This window comes from Sparus aurata, chromosome 21, assembly GCF_900880675.1.
Source record: "Sparus aurata chromosome 21, fSpaAur1.1, whole genome shotgun sequence".
Lineage (NCBI taxonomy): Eukaryota > Metazoa > Chordata > Actinopteri > Spariformes > Sparidae > Sparus > Sparus aurata.
In genome coordinates this window covers 24,955,667-24,976,832 of record NC_044207.1, presented here as the reverse complement: position 1 = coordinate 24,976,832, position 21,166 = coordinate 24,955,667, and the positions used below count along the sequence as shown (strand labels likewise).

The 21,166-nt window shown below is 42.9% G+C and overlaps 1 protein-coding gene across 5 annotated transcripts; it reads right to left on the bottom strand.

Annotated features, from left to right (window-relative positions):
• Nucleotides 1-4,401: 4,401 nt before the first annotated feature.
• Nucleotides 4,402-20,753, bottom strand: LOC115573113 (zonadhesin). Of its 5 annotated transcripts, none has more exons than XM_030403741.1 (33): nucleotides 20,485-20,753; nucleotides 20,221-20,273; nucleotides 19,987-20,067; nucleotides 19,188-19,411; nucleotides 18,816-18,897; nucleotides 18,058-18,455; nucleotides 16,450-17,014; nucleotides 16,115-16,311; nucleotides 15,631-16,020; nucleotides 14,960-15,255; nucleotides 13,996-14,261; nucleotides 13,567-13,617; nucleotides 13,130-13,267; nucleotides 12,756-13,012; nucleotides 12,540-12,624; nucleotides 12,333-12,404; nucleotides 11,986-12,120; nucleotides 11,604-11,860; nucleotides 11,427-11,511; nucleotides 11,095-11,340; nucleotides 10,648-10,782; nucleotides 10,266-10,522; nucleotides 10,085-10,169; nucleotides 9,740-9,985; nucleotides 9,337-9,471; nucleotides 8,953-9,209; nucleotides 8,727-8,811; nucleotides 7,443-8,621; nucleotides 6,977-7,185; nucleotides 6,694-6,850; nucleotides 6,231-6,598; nucleotides 5,309-5,438; nucleotides 4,402-5,130 (listed from the first exon to the last, which is right to left on the bottom strand). In XM_030403741.1, exons 1-33 carry the CDS (start codon nucleotides 20,559-20,561, stop codon nucleotides 4,988-4,990), a joined length of 7,341 nt encoding a protein of 2,446 aa, XP_030259601.1. In that variant the 5' UTR covers nucleotides 20,562-20,753; the 3' UTR covers nucleotides 4,402-4,987. The 5 variants fall into 5 exon arrangements, with proteins under 5 accessions (XP_030259601.1, XP_030259602.1, XP_030259604.1 ...); XM_030403742.1 differs by having other exon boundaries at nucleotides 7,443-8,567; XM_030403744.1 differs by lacking the exons at nucleotides 10,085-10,169; nucleotides 10,266-10,522; nucleotides 10,648-10,782; nucleotides 11,095-11,340 and having other exon boundaries at nucleotides 20,485-20,751.
• Between the last annotated feature and the right edge of the window lie 413 nt (nucleotides 20,754-21,166).

Sequence of the window (21,166 nt, the reverse complement as noted above, 5' to 3'; positions counted from 1 at the left end):
GGCACTGTAGTAAGAGAGACTGGCGATGATGAAGTTGTGCTGCCATTTGCTTGCATAGAGGAATTAGTGCTGTTTATTGTGGAGGGTGCTCGAGAAGTAGAGATTGTAGTTGATGCTGTGCTGACATCTACTGCTGCTGTTCTGCTGCTGCTTGTACTGGGCATTGTCATAGAAGAGAGCATGGCAGGGATTGTACTTGTTGATGTAGATTGTGTGGCTACTGTAGTAAGAGAGACTGGCGATGATGAAGTTGTGCTGCCATTTGCTTGCAAAGAAGAAGTAGTGCTGTTTATTGTGGAGGGTGCTGGGGAAGTAGAGATTGTAGTTGATGCTGTGCTGACATCTACTGCTGCTGTTCTGCTGTTGCTTGCACTGGGCGGTGTCGTTAAAGAGAGCGTGGACAACAAAGTTGGGCTTGGACTTGTTGATGTAGATTGTGTGGGCACTGTAGTAAGAGAGACTGGCGTTGATGTAGTTGTGCTGCCATCCGCTTGAGGAGAGGAAGTAGTGCCGTTTATTGTAGAGTGTGCTGGGGAAGTAGAGATTGTTGATGATGCTGTGCTGACATCTACTGCTGCTGTTCTGCTGCTGGTTGTACCGGGCGTTGGCGTTGAAGAGAGCATGGCAGGGATTGTACTTGTTGATGTAGACTGTGGGGGCTCTGTAGTAAGTGAGACTGGCAATGCTGAAGTTGTGCTGCCATCTGCTTGCATAGAGGAAGTAGTGCTGTTTATTGTGGAGGGTGCTGGGGAAGTAGAGATTGTAGTTGATGCTGTGCTGACATCTACTGCTGCTGTTCTGCTGCTGCTTGCACTGGGCGGTGTCATTGAAGAGAGTGTGGACGACAAAGTTGGGCTTGTACTTGTTGATGTAGATTGTGTGGGCACTGTAGTAAGAGAGACTGGCATTGATGTAGTTGTGCTACCATCCACTTGAGGAAAGGAAGTAGTGCTGTTTATTGTGGAGGGTCCTGGAGAAGTAGAGATTGTAGTTGATGCTGTGCTGACATCTACTGGTGTAGATATATTATCGTTTGTTGTGCTTGGCTGTGTTGTATCAGATGCTGTGGATGATGAAGTTGTTCTAATATCTGCCTGTGTTGAGGAAGTATTGCTGTTAGCTGTGCTGTCATCTGCTGGTGTAGATGTACTGATGGTTGCTTGGCTGGTTGCTGTAGAGACGGGGGAGGCTGTGATGTTGCTCACATTTAATCCTGCAGATGTTGCACTGGGTGCCGTTATTGGTGAGACTGCGGATGATGAAGTTGTTGAAGTTGGGGTAGTATTGGAGTTAGTTGTGCTGTTATCTGCTGGTGTAGATGTACTACTGCCTGTTTGGCTGGTTGCTGTAGTAGCAGACAATGTGGAGGATGAGGTTCGGCTAACATTCAACACTGCAGATGTTCTTTTGGGTGTTGTTGCCGAGAAAGCAGATGATGAAGTTGTGGTCATATTTGCCAGTGTAGATGTCACTACGATGCCTGTTATGCTGGGTGTTGTATTGCTGTTTGTTGTGCTTGGTCCTGTTGTCACAGAGACAGATGTGGTTGTACTGTTATCTGCCGGTATAGATGTGCTGTTGCTCATTTGGCCAGTTGCTGCAGCTCCAGAGACTATGGATGCTAATGTTGTGTTCACATTCAGCACTGCAGATGTTGCACTTGGTGATGCTGCTGATGAGACTGTGGATGCTGAAGTTGCTGGTGTTGGTGTCGGCCCAGCACTGCTGATTGTTGTGGTGGGTCCTCCTGGCGTTACAACAATAGAAGCTGTTGGTGAAAAAGAAAGATTTGCACCATAAATCTTAAAATCTCAACCACAAATCTAAAACTGACATGACTGCAGTGCATCCCACACATTAATTTACTTGTGGCGGTCCGCCACAATATCAGCAATAGTCGCCACATATGGATTTTATATTTTTGAACTGTGCATCCTCTTCCCACTCACTGAAGACAGCACCACTGTCCATAAATAACATGCTGTTATATACTCCGATTCAGTGGATGGTGGTGTGGTTTTAAGTCTGCCGGTAAAAGAAAAGCTTTTGGCGTGACCGAAACTTCCTCTATAAGGAAGACTGCTGGCCTCACCCTCGAGATCAAGCCCCCCAGGAAGAGCACCAGGCCTTGTAGCCAGTTTTCGTATTGGCTGTATTATTACATTGTGATGCACTCCAACCTAAAAAGACTTTTACCAACAGCTGCCAAAATTCAAATCTTACTCTCTTGTAAACACTGAACCTTGTTACTTACGTTGTGTGCAGGTTGACGTGTAGTCAGGACAGCAGTCACAAAATGTTGTGCACTCATCATCACAGAAATAGGCCCAGGAACAGCTCCTGAAACAGGAGTCGTCTGGACCAGAGCAGCACAGCACAGGTGGACCTGCACAGCCTGCATCACAGACAAAATGGCTGTATAACAGATCAACACTACACCAATCTATAATAATTTCAGACTGTTATTTCAAGTTCAGTCAACAAAATCATGATTATAAGTAAAGTAACCAAGAGATGACACAAAGCACAGCTTGTGCTGAAGCAGCTAGAGTTAATAATAGCAATGATTGTTGTAGCCAGAGTTAGAAATTGGCACCCAAATTTGTTCAGTCAACCAACTAGTGGCAGGTCAGCAACTGCCTCTCAACCAATCAGCCAGAGCAGGAAATAGAGACTTTGTGTCATGGAAAAGATTTAATTTAAATGTGTAATTAAAAATCAATACGTATCAAATTAAAACTTTTTCATGACGAAGATATGTATGTTTTTTTATTTTTCATTTTATGAGTGGCTTGTAGAATCTAGAGTCTCTATATTGAGGCAAATGTTTGCTACATGTTGGTGGTATGCAGCAGGGAGACATGTAAGAGAGACAACGCATGGGTGTGGCTGATCATTATAGTGTTGAGGTGTAGCCAGACTGGAGAATCGGGCACAAGGAGTACAGTGTGTGAGTTGGCGTGGTGGATATTACCTGTTGGGCTGGTACTGGGAGCTGTAGTTTGAGCTAGAAAGTGAAACGAAACAATGACTTTTCATTTAATTGGAATTCAGGGAAGACAACATTTAAATTGAGCCTATGCTCAAGATACTGATGAAGAAGACTGGCATGGATGTCACAGTGATCTGTCTGGTGCAACAAAAGTGAGCAATGATGTTGTTCAGTCTCCCCTGTAAGATGTGAGACTGATGGTTTTTTAGACAACTTGATCCACTCAGTTACCCTGCAATGGTTAGACAACGGCCAGCCTCCAGGTGTGACAGCAGAACACAAAATGTTAATACTTGTTGGGGGACTAGATTACATGGCATTAATGTCATTTTCACAATCAGATCAAGAGACATCTTCACATAATAATTTAGGTTTTATCAATTTAGTGAAAAGTTTGTAATTGACAATACGTTTATTATATTCTTTTTATTTTTAATTTGTCACTTGTATCTATAAAAGTATCATCATGGTGGATTTAGTAATGGTGGCACTTACCACCATCAAGACTTTACCAAACATTTACAAACAACCTTTATGAGATGAAGGCACTTTTCGAACTGTGAATCATATTTTGTTGTGCTTATTGCCCCTTAATAAGGATTATTTTCACATTGAGGTCAGGACAAACAACACTGATAAATGACCTCTTAACGTATGATACAGTGAAAATGTATGATAAGTAAATGCTGTTTAGTTACTACTTGAATTGCTCTTGATCCATTGACTAGGGATGCAGATTGTAAATAATATCTCTGATCAGTAGTTGGCTGCCTTACAACTGATTATTGATTCATTGTTGATAATGCTTGAGACATTTGGGGATTCTTTCATAACCTGGTCTGGCAGGAGCTTTTTATTATACATTTACTGTGGAACTGCATTTGTTAGCATTAAATAATATAGCATTAAGTTTTGAAATAATCCAATCAGCTGTGTCATGTAGCATTTAAATAATTACATCATTTGGCAATTGATTAGCTATTTATAATGAATTAAACCGTTCAATATTAAATGTGATCATTTTCCACTCACCATAACAGAGAGGTGGCAACCCCGACAGAAGAAAGAAGTACAATGCAAACCAATCCATGACGGAATGTAGCTGCTGAGTGTCACTCCTGATTATTTATACTTGCATATAAACATTACAGACATTTTCAGACACACACACACCCATGGGTGAAATCCTGGCAAGAACACTTGCAGTGTTGTCAGAAAACCAACTTCCTTGTCTTAACAGTAACATGTCACAGATGTTATATGTTATTTTTTCAAGAGTTCCTGCGGTTCTACAGGCAGGTAACAGGTAAGGCATTCAGTCTGCAGACATTTCAAGAATGTTGTTGTAGCTCCACTTAGAGCCTGAAGTGACTTGACTGATGGTGACACAAATCCAACCACAGTGCACATTTATTTGAGCAATGCAACAAGTTGCAGCATTTATTGCACATCAAACTTATATTGCAACAGTGCCAGATAGTGAAACAAAATCCATTCGTAGTAGTGCATAATCATCATGAAATCTACCATATAACATATTGTGTTTTAAAGAAGCCGTTGCTGCATAAGACAGGATAAATGCACAGCTCTAAGAAAATCACTTTTGAATAAATACTATGTAGGGCAATGACATATATAGTGAGTCTGAAATATTATCACAGAGTTCAATGATTTCTTTAAAAAAACAAATATGTTACAGATTTCTAAGAGATGAGAAACTTTTTCAAAATAAACTTGTGAGCTTGACATCAGATTATTGAAACAATGGAAATTCTCAGGATAATGTAGGCGCAAAGAAATTTGGACATCATTGCCATTGGTCATGTATATGCTAAGTCATGTTTAGGAGGGGTTTATGGGAGGCAAGTTGTCTTAAAAATGTGCATGAATTTTTAATTATTCCAATAGCAGTCAAGGGTCCTCTTGTAAACTAACACAGTAACGTTTCTACTAGTAGTCAGAACTGTCTCTTGCCATGTCTCATCCATCCGATTTTCACACTCTCCAGCTCTCTCCAAACTCTCGAACGTCCCTGGTCCTGCTGCCATCTGGCTTCGTCCAGTCATTCCCCTTGTCTTTGTCAAAGTTTCCACACAAACCCCCCACCTTCCTCATGTATATGCGTGGTAGAATGATCTCTGTGGGAAGAATAACAAACCACATAGTGTGGATTAATCATGGTATAACTCTCCTCCAGTCAAAATAAATCATTAATTGAAATGGGATAGAATGGTATGATTTGATCTCAAGGATTTGATATGAATCCTTCCAGGAATAATTCTACTGGACTTGTTTAATGAGGTGAACATTAATTACCTGCTGTGTGGTGTCCATCAAACTCCACTGAGAGGCCGAAGTCAGTCTTCAGGTAGATGCGGGAGGAATGCTCATAGATTTTTAGACCTGCAGCTGGCGACACAGGAGCATTAGTTCTCCTTCCATCCACCTGGAGAAAGACAGAGTACGGGATGTGTCAATGCATCATGTCAGTTAATCATATTTAAGAAGGCTTTTCTGATGTAGTATTCATTCTTGTATTGTTATGTGTATTGTGCGCAAGGTTTCACAAAACATGCATTCTTAGTCATGCTCCCGATGTGAATCAAGAGACTGTCTTGTCCGTCTGTACATCAGTTCAACACTGTTCAGACTGAAATATCGGGTAACACTGGTGTTGTGACAAGCTTATTAGATGGTGGGAAAATTTTGTGACCATAGCAACCCTAATACTGCTTTAAAAATGTTTTAGTGTTAGGCCTACTACTTAAATATGCTCAAGCTTGTGTACCAGTGTTCTTTGGGTACCAGATATAATATACTGAGTGCAGGCCTTCGTAGAATTACCGCAGACTGCCTTTGGAGGATACTCACGTAATATGGTCTGACTCTGAAATAAATATAACAATATTGCAGCTTTTTTTACATGCTGTGTCTCTGTTTTTTTCTCTTTCTCTCTTTCATACACTCACAAATACGTGTAAAATGCCAATAGGGAAATAACATATGACAGAGCATAATTTAGCACATAACACATCATCTGCCTCACTGCTGTCGTAACACCACACAGAGAAAATATGAGGGTGTGCTGGTTATTTCCCTCAGCGCTTTGACAAATGTTTGTGGGCGGGCAGAAATACGACAATATTAACCCATGAACAAAATATTGTGTCTGCTGAAAAGGCGCTGCAGGAAAATTAGATGGATGCAGTGTGTTGTTAAAAATGCCCTTGATACTTACAACCAGCCTCCGCTTCTTCTTGAACTCCACAGTGTGGTTGTACACTCTGATTTTAAGCCCTTGTAATCTGTGGTGGTCCTCGTGCTCTTCACTGTCATCGTCATCATCTTCATCACTATCATCTTCATCTTCGTCCTTGACTCTGCGACTGTGGTCTTCTTCGCTGCTGCTGTCACCATGCTGATGACTGTCGTCGTCGTCGTCATCTTCGACGCGTGTATTGATGCCCTCGATGTAGACATTGTGAAGGTAATTTGGCAAGTTCTTGGTCTGGACCAGCACATAGGAGTGCTCACCTTCAAAGTCATACTTCTTTCTATCAAAGGTTCTGTACTCAGAGTCACTCCTTACAGTGCACTCATCGAAGCCTGTGGAGAAACAAGTGCAGAGCAATTGATACATTAGTGAATAAGATGCATGGTTTGGATACGTCACAGTTGTTAAACGTTGGAATTTACTTCACCTGTGGACTGGCAGTAATATTCGCCCTCAACATTTTGAAGACAGACAGCATTTCCATCACACTCATCTTCGTCATCGCATTCAATCTTCCCCACGCCGCGGCGCTCCTTGCACTCACATTTCTGACTACAGTGACTGGTGTACCACTCTTCACGGAACTGACAAAAAGATTGAGAGTCATCATAGAATCTGAATGATTCAGAAAGTAAATGTTTGTATTTGAAAAGCAGATAATGTAGATGATGTGTGTCATTGAAAAATAGATATTCTTAACTATCACTTACATCATATTTGGTGCCATTACTATCAACACATCCACACTGTTGGATTGGCACACAAGCCCTATTTTTCCGCACAAAGCCTTCATTGCATACACATCCCGGCTCACAGCGCTGATTGTCACTGCAGTGTGGCAGGCCATTCAGGTGAGAACAGGTGGGAGTGCAGGCAGGGACACAAGTGGTGTAATGACTGTTCTGGGGACAAGAGGGTGCTAGAGAGGGAGACAGAACGGTAGCGATAGTATTGGGTGTATTATACATAGTCATGAGCTTAAAATGACGAGCAAATGGTCTTTGCAAACAGTGTATAGTATACTTCAAAATCTTTTAGCCATAGATATTTTTTCTTAGCTCACAGGTGAGTTTTGCCTCAGTATCTTAACATGTGAGATGTTAAGTGTAAAAAAACGAACCAAAACAAACTAAAACTGTCCACATTTAAAAAGGAAAATGCAGACTTAAAACATACTTGGCAGAGGTGTAGTTGGTGGTTGTGGTCTGGCTGTTGTTGATGGTTGTGGAGTAACTGTTGTTGTAGGTTGGGGTCCTGCTGTTGTCGTATGTGGCTTAATGGTTGTTGTGGGTTGTGGTCCAGCTGTTGGTGGATTTGGTTTAGGTGTAGCTGGAGGTTGGGGTTTAACTGTTGTTTGTGACTCTGGTTGAGATTCAGTTGGAGGTTGTGGTCTTGATGTAGTTGGAGGTTGTGGTCCAGCTGTTGGTTGTGGCTGTGGGTGAATTTCAGTTGGAGGTTGTGGTCCAGCTGTTGTTTGTGGCTGCGGGTGAGTTTCGGTTGGAGGTTGTGGTCTAGATGAAGTTGGAGGTTGTGGTCCAGCTGTTGGTTGTGGCTGCGGGTGAGTTTCGGTTGGAGGTTGTGGTCTAGATGTAGTTGGAGGTTGTGGTCCAGCTGTTGGTTGTGGCTGCGGGTGAGTTTCAGTTGGAGATTGTGGTCCAGCTGTTGTTTGTGGCTGCGGGTGAGTTTCGGTTGGAGGTTGTGGTCTAGATGTAGTTGGAGGTTGTGGTCCAGCTGTTGGTTGTGGCTGCGGGTGAGTTTCAGTTGGAGATTGTGGTCCAGCTGTTGTTTGTGGCTGCGGGTGAGTTTCAGTTGGAGGTTGTGGTCTAGATGTAGTTGGAGGTTGTGGTCCAGCTGTTGTTTGTGGTTGTGGATGAGTTTCTGTTGGAGGTTGTGGTCTAGATGTAGTTGGAGGTTGTGGTCCAGCTGTTGTTTGTGGCTCTGGTTGGGTTTCAGTTGGAGGTTGTGGTCTAAATGTAGTTGGAGGTTGTGGTCTAGCTGTTGTCTGTGGCTGTGGATGAGTTTCAGTTGGAGTTTGTGGCCTAAATGTAGTTGGAGATTGTGGTCCAGTTGATGTTTGTGGCTCTGGTTTAGTTGTGGTTGGAGTTTGTGGTCTAGATGTAGAGGGTTGTGTATCACAAGCAAATAAGGTTGTGGTTGAGGCAGTTGTTGTAACGGTTGTTGGTCGCTGCGTTGTTGTTGTTGGGACATCGGGATTTGAAGTTTGGTGGGTTTCAGTTGCTGCTGTTGTGGTGGTAGTTGTTGTAGCAGTTGAGCTGTTCACTGGAGGAATTTCTGGACCTTCTGTTGTAATTGGATTGAATTCGGTTGGAGCTGGAGTCATTGGTTTTACCAGGTCTGTGACAACATTTCACAATCAATGAAGTTACATCAATTTTCAAAGATGAAACGACTGTTGGTGTGTTTGAACTAAATTGAATGTCAGTAGTAGGACAGAATTACCTGCACAGCGGCCACGATGAAGCGATACATCATCTATAGCCACATCAGACTGATCGTTGGAACCTCTTCGCCCCTCAAAAATGATCTACAATTACGTGCACAGGTAAATACTAAAGCACAGTATACCATACACACTAATTAGGTCCAATTACACTTATTTATTGTCGCAGGTAGTACACTTGACATTAGACAGGTTAGGAGCAGAAATAGAAGGTTTTTAGTTTACCTGGAAAGCCTCAGTTGCTGTGAAGTCCACCTGAGCCAGTTGCCATGCATCTCCCTGGTCATTTCTCCTCCAAAAAACAGCATCGGCTAATTTGTTTTGGAGCAGGTAGACATGGAGGCCCATTGTATCGGCTGAACCGTGCATATGGTACCAGAACTGCAGACACTGAGGACTAAAGTCAGAACACTCAGAGCTGATGAGACGAGCCGTGTCTCCATGTGTCACACTGCTGGCCTCGATGTAAAGATAGTGACCATCTAGAAAACAAGAGTGCAGCGATCAAAAGTGGCAGATAGACTTTCTGTAGTGATACAGCTTTAATCCATACAGCTGTATTAATATCTGTCACCATTTATAGTGTTATGTTGCGAAAAAGTGTATTACCACCAGTGTGGTCAGCAGAGGGCCCAGTCATTGGGGTTGGGGTGGAACCGCTCTGCCATGTCCAGTCAAAAGCATCTGTGACCATCTGATTCCAGCTACAAAGGTTTCTGTCGAAGCTACAGTCGATACTGCAGACTGAAAGGGAACATTTGCAAAATATTGACTTTAACTACTGAGGCTTTAATGCAACTTCCTGAAAATGTTGATGAACGTTGAATGTTGACTTGTTGATTTGTAAGTTCAAAATTACACTGGAGTTTGCACACTGGAAACAAGAGTTACACATATCCTCAGTTTACTGATGCAATAATTCTGGAAAGCACAAAAAAATGATGTGGAAAGAATAAATTATGGAGGTCCCACTCCAGGACTGTACAAGTGTGGCTACAGAATAGCAATGTACCTGGATGTGATGGTGGTCTGTTATCTGGAACCTCAGTTACATTGTCCTCATTCATTAGGTTGGTTGTTGCTTCAACCACGGGAGGCATGCTGGCATTTGCAACAGGGGGCTGAGGTGTATCAGGAAGCTGAACAGTAGCATTGACCACAGGGGGCACTGGAGCTGCAGTGGTGGGCGCAGGGACACTTGGAGGAGCTGTTGTGTTTCCATCAGGTTTAGGAGGAGGAGTCACAACACCACCCAGATCTGCATGACAGGCCAATAATTGTGACTATTTCAACCATAATCAAGCCACACAGCCCTAAGACATGATAAGTTTGGCGGTACTGTGTGCAAGTTTCTTACCAGAGCATCGACCATGATATAGCTTCACATCATCTATGGCTACATCGGACTCTTCATTGGAGCCTCTACGCCCCTCAAAGATGATCTAAGTTAGGAGAGAAATCAATTTTTTAGTATTTCTAAGATGTCTCTTATTGTTAATATTCTACCAGTACAACATGACTGGTGGAAGGTGTCTGACCTGATAAGCTTCAGTTGTTGTGAAGTCCACCTGAGCCAGTTGCCATGCATCTCCTTGGTCATTTCTCCTCCAAAAAACGGCATCGGCTAAATTGTTTTGGAGCAGGTAGACATGGAGGCCCATTGTATCGGCTGAACCGTGCATATGGTACCAGAACTGTAGACACTGAGGACCAGAGTCAGAACACCCTGAGCTGATTAGACGAGCCGTGTCTCCATGTGTCACGCTGCTGGCCTCAATGTAAAGATAGTGACCACCTAGAAAACAAGAGTCAACCATCAAAAGTGGCCGATAGACTTTCTGTAGTGATACAGCTTAAATCCATACAGCTGTATAATATCTGTCACCATGTATAATGTTATGTAGAGAAAAAGTGTATTACCACCGGTGTGGTCAGCAGAGGGCCCAGTCAACAGGGTGGGGGTGGAACCGCTCTGCCATGTCCAGTCAAAAGCATCTGTGACCATCTGATTCCAGCTACAAAGGTTTCTGTCGAAGCTACAGTCGATACTGCAGACTGAAAGGGAACATTTGCAAAATATTAACATCAACTATTGAGGCTTTAATGCAACTTCCTGAAAATGTTGATGATTTGTGACCTCAATTCCCTTAAAACATTGCACATTCAATATTTATTAGACTTGACATTTGTTAACTTGTATAGTCAAAATTATACTGGAGTTTGCACACTGGAAACACAAGTTGTGCATATCCTTAGTTTATTGATGCAATAATTCTGGAAGTCTCAAAAAAATTATGTGGAAAGAACAAATTATGGAAGTCCTAACTCAATGACTGTATAAGCGTGGCTATGGAAACAGCAATGTACCTGGATGTGATGGTGGTCTGTTAGCTTGAGCCTCAATAGCATTGATATTATTAATGACCATGGTTGGCTCTTCCACCTCGGGAGGCATGGAGATATTTGTGACAGGGGGCTGAGGTGTAACAGGAAGCTGAACAGTAGCATTGACCATAGGAGGCTCTGGGGCTGCAGTGGTGGGTGCAGGGACACTTGGAGGAGCTGTGGTGTTTCCATCAGGTTTGGGAGGAGGTGTCACAACACCACCCAGATCTGCATGAAAGGCCAATAATTGCATAATCAGGTTACACAGCCTAAAGCCTTGATAAGTTTTGCGGTACTATGTACAAGTTTCTTACCAGAGCATCGACCATGATATAGCTTTACGTCATCTAAGGCCACATCGGACTCTTCGTTGGAGCCTCTACGCCCCTCAAAGATGATCTTAGTTAGGAAGGTAGGAAAAGAAATGCATTTTTTAGTATTTCTAAGGTCTCTTATTATTATTACAACGTGACTGGTGGAAGGTGTCTGACCTGATAAGCTTCAGTTGTTGTGAAGTCCACCTGAGCCAGTTGCCATGCATCTCCTTGGTCATTTCTCCTCCAAAAAACAGCATCGGCTGATTTGTTTTGGATCAAGTAGACATGGAGTCCCATTGTATCGGCTGAACCGTGCATATGGTACCAGAACTGTAGACACTGAGGACCAGAGTCAGAACACTCTGAGCTGATGAGACGAGCTGTGTCTCCATGCGTCACGCTGCTGGCCTCGATATAAAGATAGTGACCACCTAGAAAACAAGAGTCAACCATCAAAAGTGGCAGATACACTTTCTGTAGTAATACAGCTTTAATCCATACAGCTGTATAATATCTGTCACAATTTATGATGTTATGTAGCGAAAAAGTGTATTACCACCAGTGTGGTCAGCAGAGGGCCCAGTCATCAGGGTGGGGGTGGAACCACTCTGCCATGTCCAGTCAAAAGCATCTGTGACCATCTGATTCCAGCTACAAAGGTTGCTGTCGAAGCTACAGTCAATACTGCAGACTAAAAGGGAACATTTGCAAAATATTAACATCAACTATTGAGGCTTTAATGCAACTTCCTGGAAATTTTAATGATCTGTAACCTTAGTTACCTGAAAAAAAATGCACAAATTGCACATTCAGTATTTATTAGACTTGACACTTGTTAATTTGTAACCACACTTCGTCTTTCTGAACAAATGGCCCATAAAATGCAGCTTCCTCTGCACTCACCCGGTTGTGCTGGGAGGATTTCTGAAGTTGTGAGAGGACGCTCAGTTCCAACAACCAGACCAGGGTTGCTACCTAAAGAAAGGACACTGACTTTGTTTAAAAGTCCTGAGATATTTCGTCTTCTGAGTTACCAATTTATCTACAATTAAAGTTACGACATCAAATGTGTAATGTATTCTTCTCCTCTTTGTTGGAAGTGAATGTCACCTGAGCATGAGCCGAAGTGGATGGAAATGTCATCTATGGCGATATCTGATTGAGCGTCAGAGCCTCGAATTCCCTCAATGATGATCTGAAAGAGGTAGAAGGAAAATATGTTTCTCTGTGTAGAATAAAATCCATCTGTCTTTGCAACAAAAGTGTCCAACATTCAACCAGCATCAGTTAGGCTTGTACATTGTTTATATAAAGTGTCAGTCTTACTTGGAATGGACCAGCCACAGTGATGTCAGCATATGCTGGATGCCATTGTGGTCCCTGGTTGTTCATCATCGCCCAGATCTTGGTAGTTTTATTGTCTCTGAGCAAGTAAATATTGAGGGCCATGGCTGTGGCTGAACCATACATGTGGTACCAGAACTGCAGGCAGAGAGGGCCACTATACTGGCACGCTGAGCTCATCAGACGGGCTGAGTCTCCATGGGTTACTCTATCTCCCTCAAGATACATGTAGAATCCAGCTGGAGGAATGTTACAAATAGCAAAATAAACATGAATACTGAAAAAGAACAACACACATAAAAACAGTGCATCGAGGCAACCGATGGGATATCACTGCCTGACTTTGGGTTTATTACCTCCAGTGGTGTGGTCTTCGCTTGGGCCAGTTAGGTCTGATGGGGTTGGTCCTGAATGTCTTGTCCAATCATAAGTATCCTGTATTAGCTGTTCCCACCCACACAGATTTTCTTCAAAGTTGCAATTCAAGGGACACACTATGAAAAATCACATACGCACAGTGGAAGTGATGATTAAGTATCACAAGCAAATTACATGGAGGAACATTACAATATGATTTTTTAAAAACTTTTATTAATTATCCCCATAAATATTATTTTATCCATACCAACAATTACACTAAGGTTAATCCAATGTATTGTGAATCTATAGCTTTCCGAGGCAAACATAGTTAAATGTACTATTTGCTATAAAAACACATTAATTGTAATTTGCATTATGTCGTTATCCAAACCAGCAGTTACAAATAAACCTTCGCAACACTGAATGCTCTTACTGGTCTGATCTGGTGTTGGAGCGATAGGAGCTGGAGTTGTGGTGGGATGAGCTGAAATGGGGACAAAAACAACGCAAAACGGAAAGATGAAATTAGTTCACTGTCGACACATTTTTGGTGACCTGCCAGATATTTTGCATTAGGCCACCCCACTACACATCATAACCACCTAATTTCTCCAACTTTTCTTCTATCAATGACAAATCAAACAATAAACGATTAAGTAGCCTTCTGCAATTGGCTGATTCTGTGTTGTAATCAAAACAATAAAATGCAGGAGCAGAGAGCTTTGAAGATATTATTGGTGAAGAGAATCAATAAGTAGGAAATACAAGACATGTAACATAATTACTTTATCTAATTGTCAGTGCTAATACATTTATGGCATTTAAAATTCACATACACGTCGTCTCTGACTCCAGCACTCACCGCATGCTGCGCCTGTCTGCCAATCGGAAAGCTCCACTCCTGCGACCTGGCAGGCTGCTGCATAGGACTCCAGAGATTCGCAAAGGGTGTGTTTGTCACCGCTTGTGGCACAGTAGTCATACACGCAGCTACTCAGGTATATGCTTGGGTGAATGACTTTATGGCAGGACCTGAAGGCATCCCCTAGCAGCGCGTAACACTCATTGTAGGCGTCATTCTCCTCATCATAATCACAAAGTCTGGGATCATTTGGATGAGAAACACACCTGGAGGAGAAAGATTAGCCGCATGGATAAAGATCTGGACATTTTGATTTATTGTGTCACTTCAAAATAAAAAAGAAGCTTGATAATTCCTGAATTTATACCGAATAATTCTTTAACAACTTGTTCTAACGCAAAAACAAATGTTAGATTGCAGAAGTGTGAGCTTGGTGTATGTTCTGTCAACCCAACCTGCATGTATACATGTGCTCAGCTTGTAATTAGCTGATAATCAATATGGTAATTGGGCTTTTTATCTGGTTGCTAATAAACTAAACGAGCAAGCCAGGCTGTGAGATTGTGTGCTTGATAATGGATTATTACTTGCACCCTTACATCTTCGTAAAGCACAAGCAACCTCTACGCAGAAGATTTTTCTGTACTTGGGCAAAGTGGTGGTGAGCTAAATGCTATTATCACTGTGCGGACAATGGCAATGCTCACATGTTTATAATGTTTTTCCATCTCCATCATCTCTGTTTAGTGTGCTGGCATGCCATCAGTTGCTAATTAGCACCAAACGCAAGAACAGCTGAGGCTGTTAGACATATAATTAGCGCTATGCTGCTAGTGAGGCTCAGGAAACATATTCTGTATAGTGTATTCTGAAGTGTTTGCATTTTTCCTTTTTGAGGTATCAGAATGTTCTAACATTTATAAGATGAATGTGTGCAGATACCTCGTGTAATAGAATGACTTACTCATTATTGTCTTGAACCCTCCAGCTGTTGGCAAACTCAAATGCCCCGGTGGCATTCTGCCCTCCTGGTGTTACGAAGTCATCGTCCTGTTGTTCAGAGTAGGTGCCACACAGCCCGCACAGTTCATACTTGTAGCGCTCATCCACCTGCAGGAACAGCCTGTTCTCCCCTTCTATCATCATTCTGAGGCCAAAGGTTGTCTCCAAGATAATGTAGTTACCCTTCGTGAATACCCATATTGAGCTGGATGATCCTTTCTTGGAAAAAAAAGGAAGCGGGACGGGGACATCGTTCACCTAAAGAGAGGACAACCCATCATTTATTTTGTACGTTTATTCTTGTGAGAACTGAGTGTTTTTATCTGCTACCATGATAGTTGGTGCAACTAAGAAGCTGCCAACTAGCTGTTCCAGCACAAAGTTAAGTGGGTCAGCTAATGGTGTATTCCTGTGAGCAGCTTCCTCCACTGACCTGACACAGAGCAATAACTGACTCATATAAAGATGAGTGTGCTGACACTCCAGTCATTGGCCACTAGACACAGCTGATGGGCTGGAAGCTGCCCAGTTTCATAGCCTTTATCACAGCCTTTGTTTCAACCTCTTGCTATAAAAGAGTTTAATTTGGGATTGTTTGATTTGTATAGAATTACAAGAAGTTTTCATGCTTACGTGGACCTCTCCGCTCTGACTCAGGGTGACGTTTAGATCGTCAGTCTGAAGGGTCGCAGCTTCCAGCTTGGACCGGGTGAAGTTCCCAAGGGGAGGATGCATGTTGTGTCCGATGACCGTGAACTGGACTGAACTTTCGTCTCCACACGTTGTGGTAAGCGTGTAACTGCACCCCCCTTGGAAATCGTATGCCATCCCGTCAAATGTGATGTAGTGCGGATCACCGTACACGCTGCAGGTGGCGGCATTGAGAGGGAAGCAGCCTTTGACCCCTTCCTCGACTCGACAAACCTCATTGCGTGCGCATTCCGTGTCTGAACATGCCACAAAACCGTCAGCCATGCATTGGCACTGCAATGAACACTCTCCTTCCAGCCACTCTTCTCCTCTCTGTAGGCAAAAGGCAGTCGTGTGAATGAATCTTAGCACTGTGCGACTGAACAGGTGAACATGACGTTTCTCCGTGATCATCCTCCCCGCTTACCTCATAGTGTTTTCCACCAGACACGCACCCACAGTCCTCGGCTGGGACGCACTTCCCCCCGCTAAGTTTGAATCCCGAGTCGCACTCACATCTTTCCTCACAGCTTCCACAGGAGCCGACCATATCCTGGCCAGAGCACACCTCGGGACAGCCATCAGCACACGAGTTATAATGGCTGTTCACAGAACACTGAAGTGCTGTGAAGGGAGGAACAAGGAGAGCGCTCGACCTCAAATGTTATTGCATAATTACATATATCATTTGCGGTTATTTCCCTTATTTTATTCAAAAGGAGGTAGAGACAATTAAACGGAGGAAGCAATAAAGCAACATACGGCAGAACGATGAGTTCCTCCATACGGGTAGGGCAACCCCAGCCTCCTGACAGATATCGGCGTAGGCCTTCAGTGTCGCGCATAGCACCTCTTGGTCACCATGAGTAGAGCACATGCCCACCACACAGCCTCTGAAGTAGCTCTCTGCCCCCAGAATTGATAGGCAGTCAGCGAAGGGCCCAGTACTAGAGAGGAGGCCTCCACAGTACAGCTCGCCAGCATACTCTGCCTCCTCCATTGGATCGCACTCATGAGGCACTAGAATGGTCTCACAGGACACAGCGCTTTCTCCGGTCTGCCAGCTCTCAGCGAGAGCTGCAGCATCCTGGGCGTCTGTACCATCGGGCCTTCTGAAGTCATCACCTCTGTGGTGGTTGAAGTTTCCACACATGCCGCAGACGTGATCAGAGTAAGCGGGCGGCAGGTTGATGTGGACGGCGCCGCCGTTGTCGTATGAGACGGAAAGGCCGAATTTGGTCTCCAGTGTGACAACAGCGGGGTTGCCCTTGATGTTGACGGCGCCGCCGCCGAGCTTTAGTGGAAGCTTCCTCCAGACCCCTTTAACCTGATGAAACAGTGTCATTCTTTTAGACTTCCTTACCGGCTGTCATTAACAATAAAAAGCAGCATGCCGAGGACACAATAGATATATCTTTTTGAGAGAATTGATAAGGCTGATAAGTCCTCTGTGGATTCCAGGATGTTACGCCACTGAATTCTGCACTTAATTCTGCTGATAAACTCAAGTTTATCTGCAGAATGTGCAGATACAGGAACTGCTTAATCCAGTACATTACACAGCTCGACACTCATTACAGCAGAAATGGCAATGGGCCACAAAACCAAGGTTTGTACACACTGTACTGTACTGTGCTTTTTTCTTTTTTTTTTTAAAGCTTAAAATAGGGAATGGGAACAGCTGCCAGCAAAACAAACTGGATGTTTGGTCTGCAAGTTAATCTCTCTTTTAAATTATCCAACTAAAATACTCATTGTCTATTTTATGTGATGGCGCGCTGATAAACAACTTGAACTGTTAAGACTGTCAAAATGAGTTTATGTCTGCAAGAGTGTAGCGATAGAAAATGTAATGTTAAATGTAAATGATAAAGCTTATTTGGATGGTTTAGGCTAAGGAATTATTAACATTATTACAACAGTCATTAAAGCTTTTCCACTGCCATCAGGACATTTTAGCTTTTGGTAAGGATTGTTCATACATGGGTAATTATTTCTATTGTTGATTAATCTATTATTTTCTTGATTAACCGATTAGTTGTTTGGTCTGTGAAATGTCAGCAAATGGTCAAAATGATGATCCGTGTTTCCCAAAGTCAAAGATGACGTCGTCAAACGTCTTGTTTCGTCCATGAACCAAAGATACTCAGTTTTTAATCAACCAGCAGTACAGAAACCAGAACATAATCACATTTTTCTTCCGTGAAAAATTACTCAAACTGATTAATTGATTATAAAAAATAGTTGATGATTATTTTGATAGTTGACAACTAATTGTTCAATGGGTTAATTGTTGCAGCTCCACACACTGGCTTTATACATTTGCAGCTGACCCCCAGTATGTGTGCGTCTCAGTTTAAAGTAACTCACCACAACACGGTCCGTCTGCCTTCTCAGCAGGGACACTCTCAGGTTTCCGATCTCCACAATGACCTGTTGGACAGCTGGCAGGGACGCGTTCCCGTTCTGCTCGTTGACCACTGCCACACTGAACACGGGCAGGGCTCCAGCGGGTGAGCAGGTCTTAGCGAGTGTGTAGGTGCAGGGGGCCATGAAGCGGAACAGCACTCCATCAAAAGTGCTGCAGTCTGTGTTACTGTGAATAGTGCACATCCCCGAGGTGGAAATCCCACCGGAGGGACTTCTTTGAGGACCACAGATTTGGCCCTCAGGGCACCGAGACGGGGAGCAGGAGAGCTGGCCAGCAGAGCAGAGGCAGCGGGTGGACTCGTCCGTCCAGAACTCTGTGTTCGATTCACACTGCTGTCCTGGGGGGGAGGTGACCGAGTAGAACATGATTTTATAATCACAACACCATCTGGCAAGGACTGACTGATGAATTATTATTTTCACTGTCAATACTGTGTGGACTTTTCTTAATCATCTTAGTTATCCAGTCTATTAGTTATGTTAGTCATACTTAGTTTAATGTTTTCTCAGTTAATATTGAACAGAAGTATGAAAAACATTCGTACAAAATGGTTTAATGACAAAAGATGTTTGTTTTATGACGATCACACAGATAAACCTGAATATATAGTGTGATTTTTTTTAAATTTTATATGTATTGATGGAACCAAAAGTAGGCTGTTTTTTATGCTGTTAAAGAAGGAGAAATGAATAATTACCACATGAGCCTCTCCTCACACCTATCCGGTGAAATGCGATCTGTTGCTCCATGGATACTGCTTGAACTGCTTCAAAGACAACCTGATGGAAAACAGAAAGTCATCATTTGCTAATCCTTGTTGACATAGTGTATACCCAATTAGAATACCGTGCAAAGACAATATATTCAAATCAAATATGTGCTTATTGTGAATTTGATGCTGGCAACATGTTTCCAAGAAAAGACTGGGAAAAGTGATGGAATGCTCAAAAAACGAAAGGCGATAGTGTCATGATTTGGTATGAAAAGGGCGTCCTCGAAAAGCTCGGCTGTTCACAAGCAAGAATGGGGTGAGGTTCGCCACTTTGTGATTACAAATATGCCATTTTACCTTAGTCTCTGGTTCGATGATGTTCAAGGGGATAAACACTTGTCTCCAAGAATCCCCGGGGAGGGCAGGCGAGGTCCAGATTTCCACCAGACGAGTGCTGCTTTTTACCAGAGCGCGGAGTTCTGAACCTTCTGCTGCAAACGGGGCGCGGTACCAAAACTCCAGACAGGCCTCACCTTCCATCTCTAGAGGAGCACTCTCTAAAATGTCCACTTCAGCATCCCCTGGAGGTCAACATGCCCATAAGAAGATTCAATACTCTACGAATGTGACCAAAGTCATTTATAAATGGTAAAACGTATTTTAACTAAATTGTTGAGGGATTAGCTTTTATGCTGCATCAACATTTTGATCGTGACGAATAGCAAACCCTTATCTTTGTTACTGTAATAAAACAGGAAGTGCATCTGTTGTGGCACAGGTATTAAATGCAAAATTGTGCTAAATTTGAGCCTCAAGTGGAGGCCCTCTACTTTAATTGCCCCTGGATGAACATCAGGCTGTAAAATATTATTAGCCTGCTTCAGATCAATTAGTGATATGCAGCGCGGCACGGACACAGTCACAGTCACAGCCTGCCTGGAGATTAAAACAGAACTGTGGACCGATGTTCCAAATCCTCTGAAAGAGGGCGGGATGCAATTAAACGACCTCAGTCAAGTTATCTCTAAGTGTCCGACTTAACTCAACTAACCTGTTTTAACGACATTTAAAAAAAACGAAAGTAGGTGGCTCTCAATGCCTCCAATCAATCATATTTGTTGCTGTGATGTTGTGCAATAAATGTTATCTCCTGTACCTGTTCCTGAAGTTAGTCGGTTCCTTGTCCAGTCACAAATCTGATTGTTCTGTCTGTCGGAGTAGCACACTGTAACGTATTCTATGACAGAGGAGAAAGAGGTTACATGGAATAATATATAGTGTGTTCATCTCTCTGGCGATTTATTCCGGTGTGTTTAAATCCTTATTGTTGCAACAGATTTATATTCAAGCAAAGTATCTTCCAGGTTTTAGTAAGTGTGAAACTTCAAACCTGAGTTTGGCCTCCCTTCTGGTAAAGTAATGAATGAAAAGTCATTTTCAGCCCTGAAACAGAAAAAAAATGAGAGTGGATTTCTTCAAAAAAAGAGAAGAAGAAAAAAAAGACATCTAATAAAATATCTGACTGACTCAGAAACAAAACCTTAACACAAATCAAAAATCCCATTCAGTTTCCACTTAGCAGAATTAATACGACAAGCCTGGCAATATTTCAAATAACTTGACGGTTAAAAAGTTTCATTATCTGGAGACCCACCTGCACCGAGTCCCCGTCTGAGCTAAAAGGAGTAGAGTCACTGTGACCAGCAAATCTGTGTGGAGTCCTCCAAGCATTGCTGATCCTTTGCCGGCAGCTTCTCAGCTGCTCTCCCGTTGCTAATACTCGCTCTTCTTTGATGAGTTGAAGTATGAATGATGAGCAGTAACCGCTGTGGAGCTCCTCTGTCGAGTGTGGCTTATATTAACCTGTAACTGGCAGCACAGAGGTGTGGGCCCTCCTGTGTCAGTCACAGAACAAAGCAGGCGGCTTTTCAGGCATTTATAGCCCCTCTGCCTATAACCAGGTAACCTCAGCAAGTGGGTGGAGAGAGACGACTGAAGGGCAGGAAGACATTAAAAGGGGGTTGGAACTGAATCCATGGTGTTGGACATGGTGATATGGCGAGGTCAGGGTTTGGTGTTGCTTGGTCATAAAAGGCAGAGATACGAAGGTAAATGAACATACAAATGCTTGAAGAAATAAAAAAAACTGTTTGATTTCTTCCATTTATTCCTCACTGTGGTGTAAAAGTGGTAGTTGGTGAAGGATATACATTAACCTATGAGACATTCTGAGTGGTATGGGACATTTTGAAGTTAAGTTTTGATGGTTTTAAAGCTCATGACATGAAATTTGACTTTAAACTGCCTCAGGTCCCAATGAAAAATCAGACGGCAAA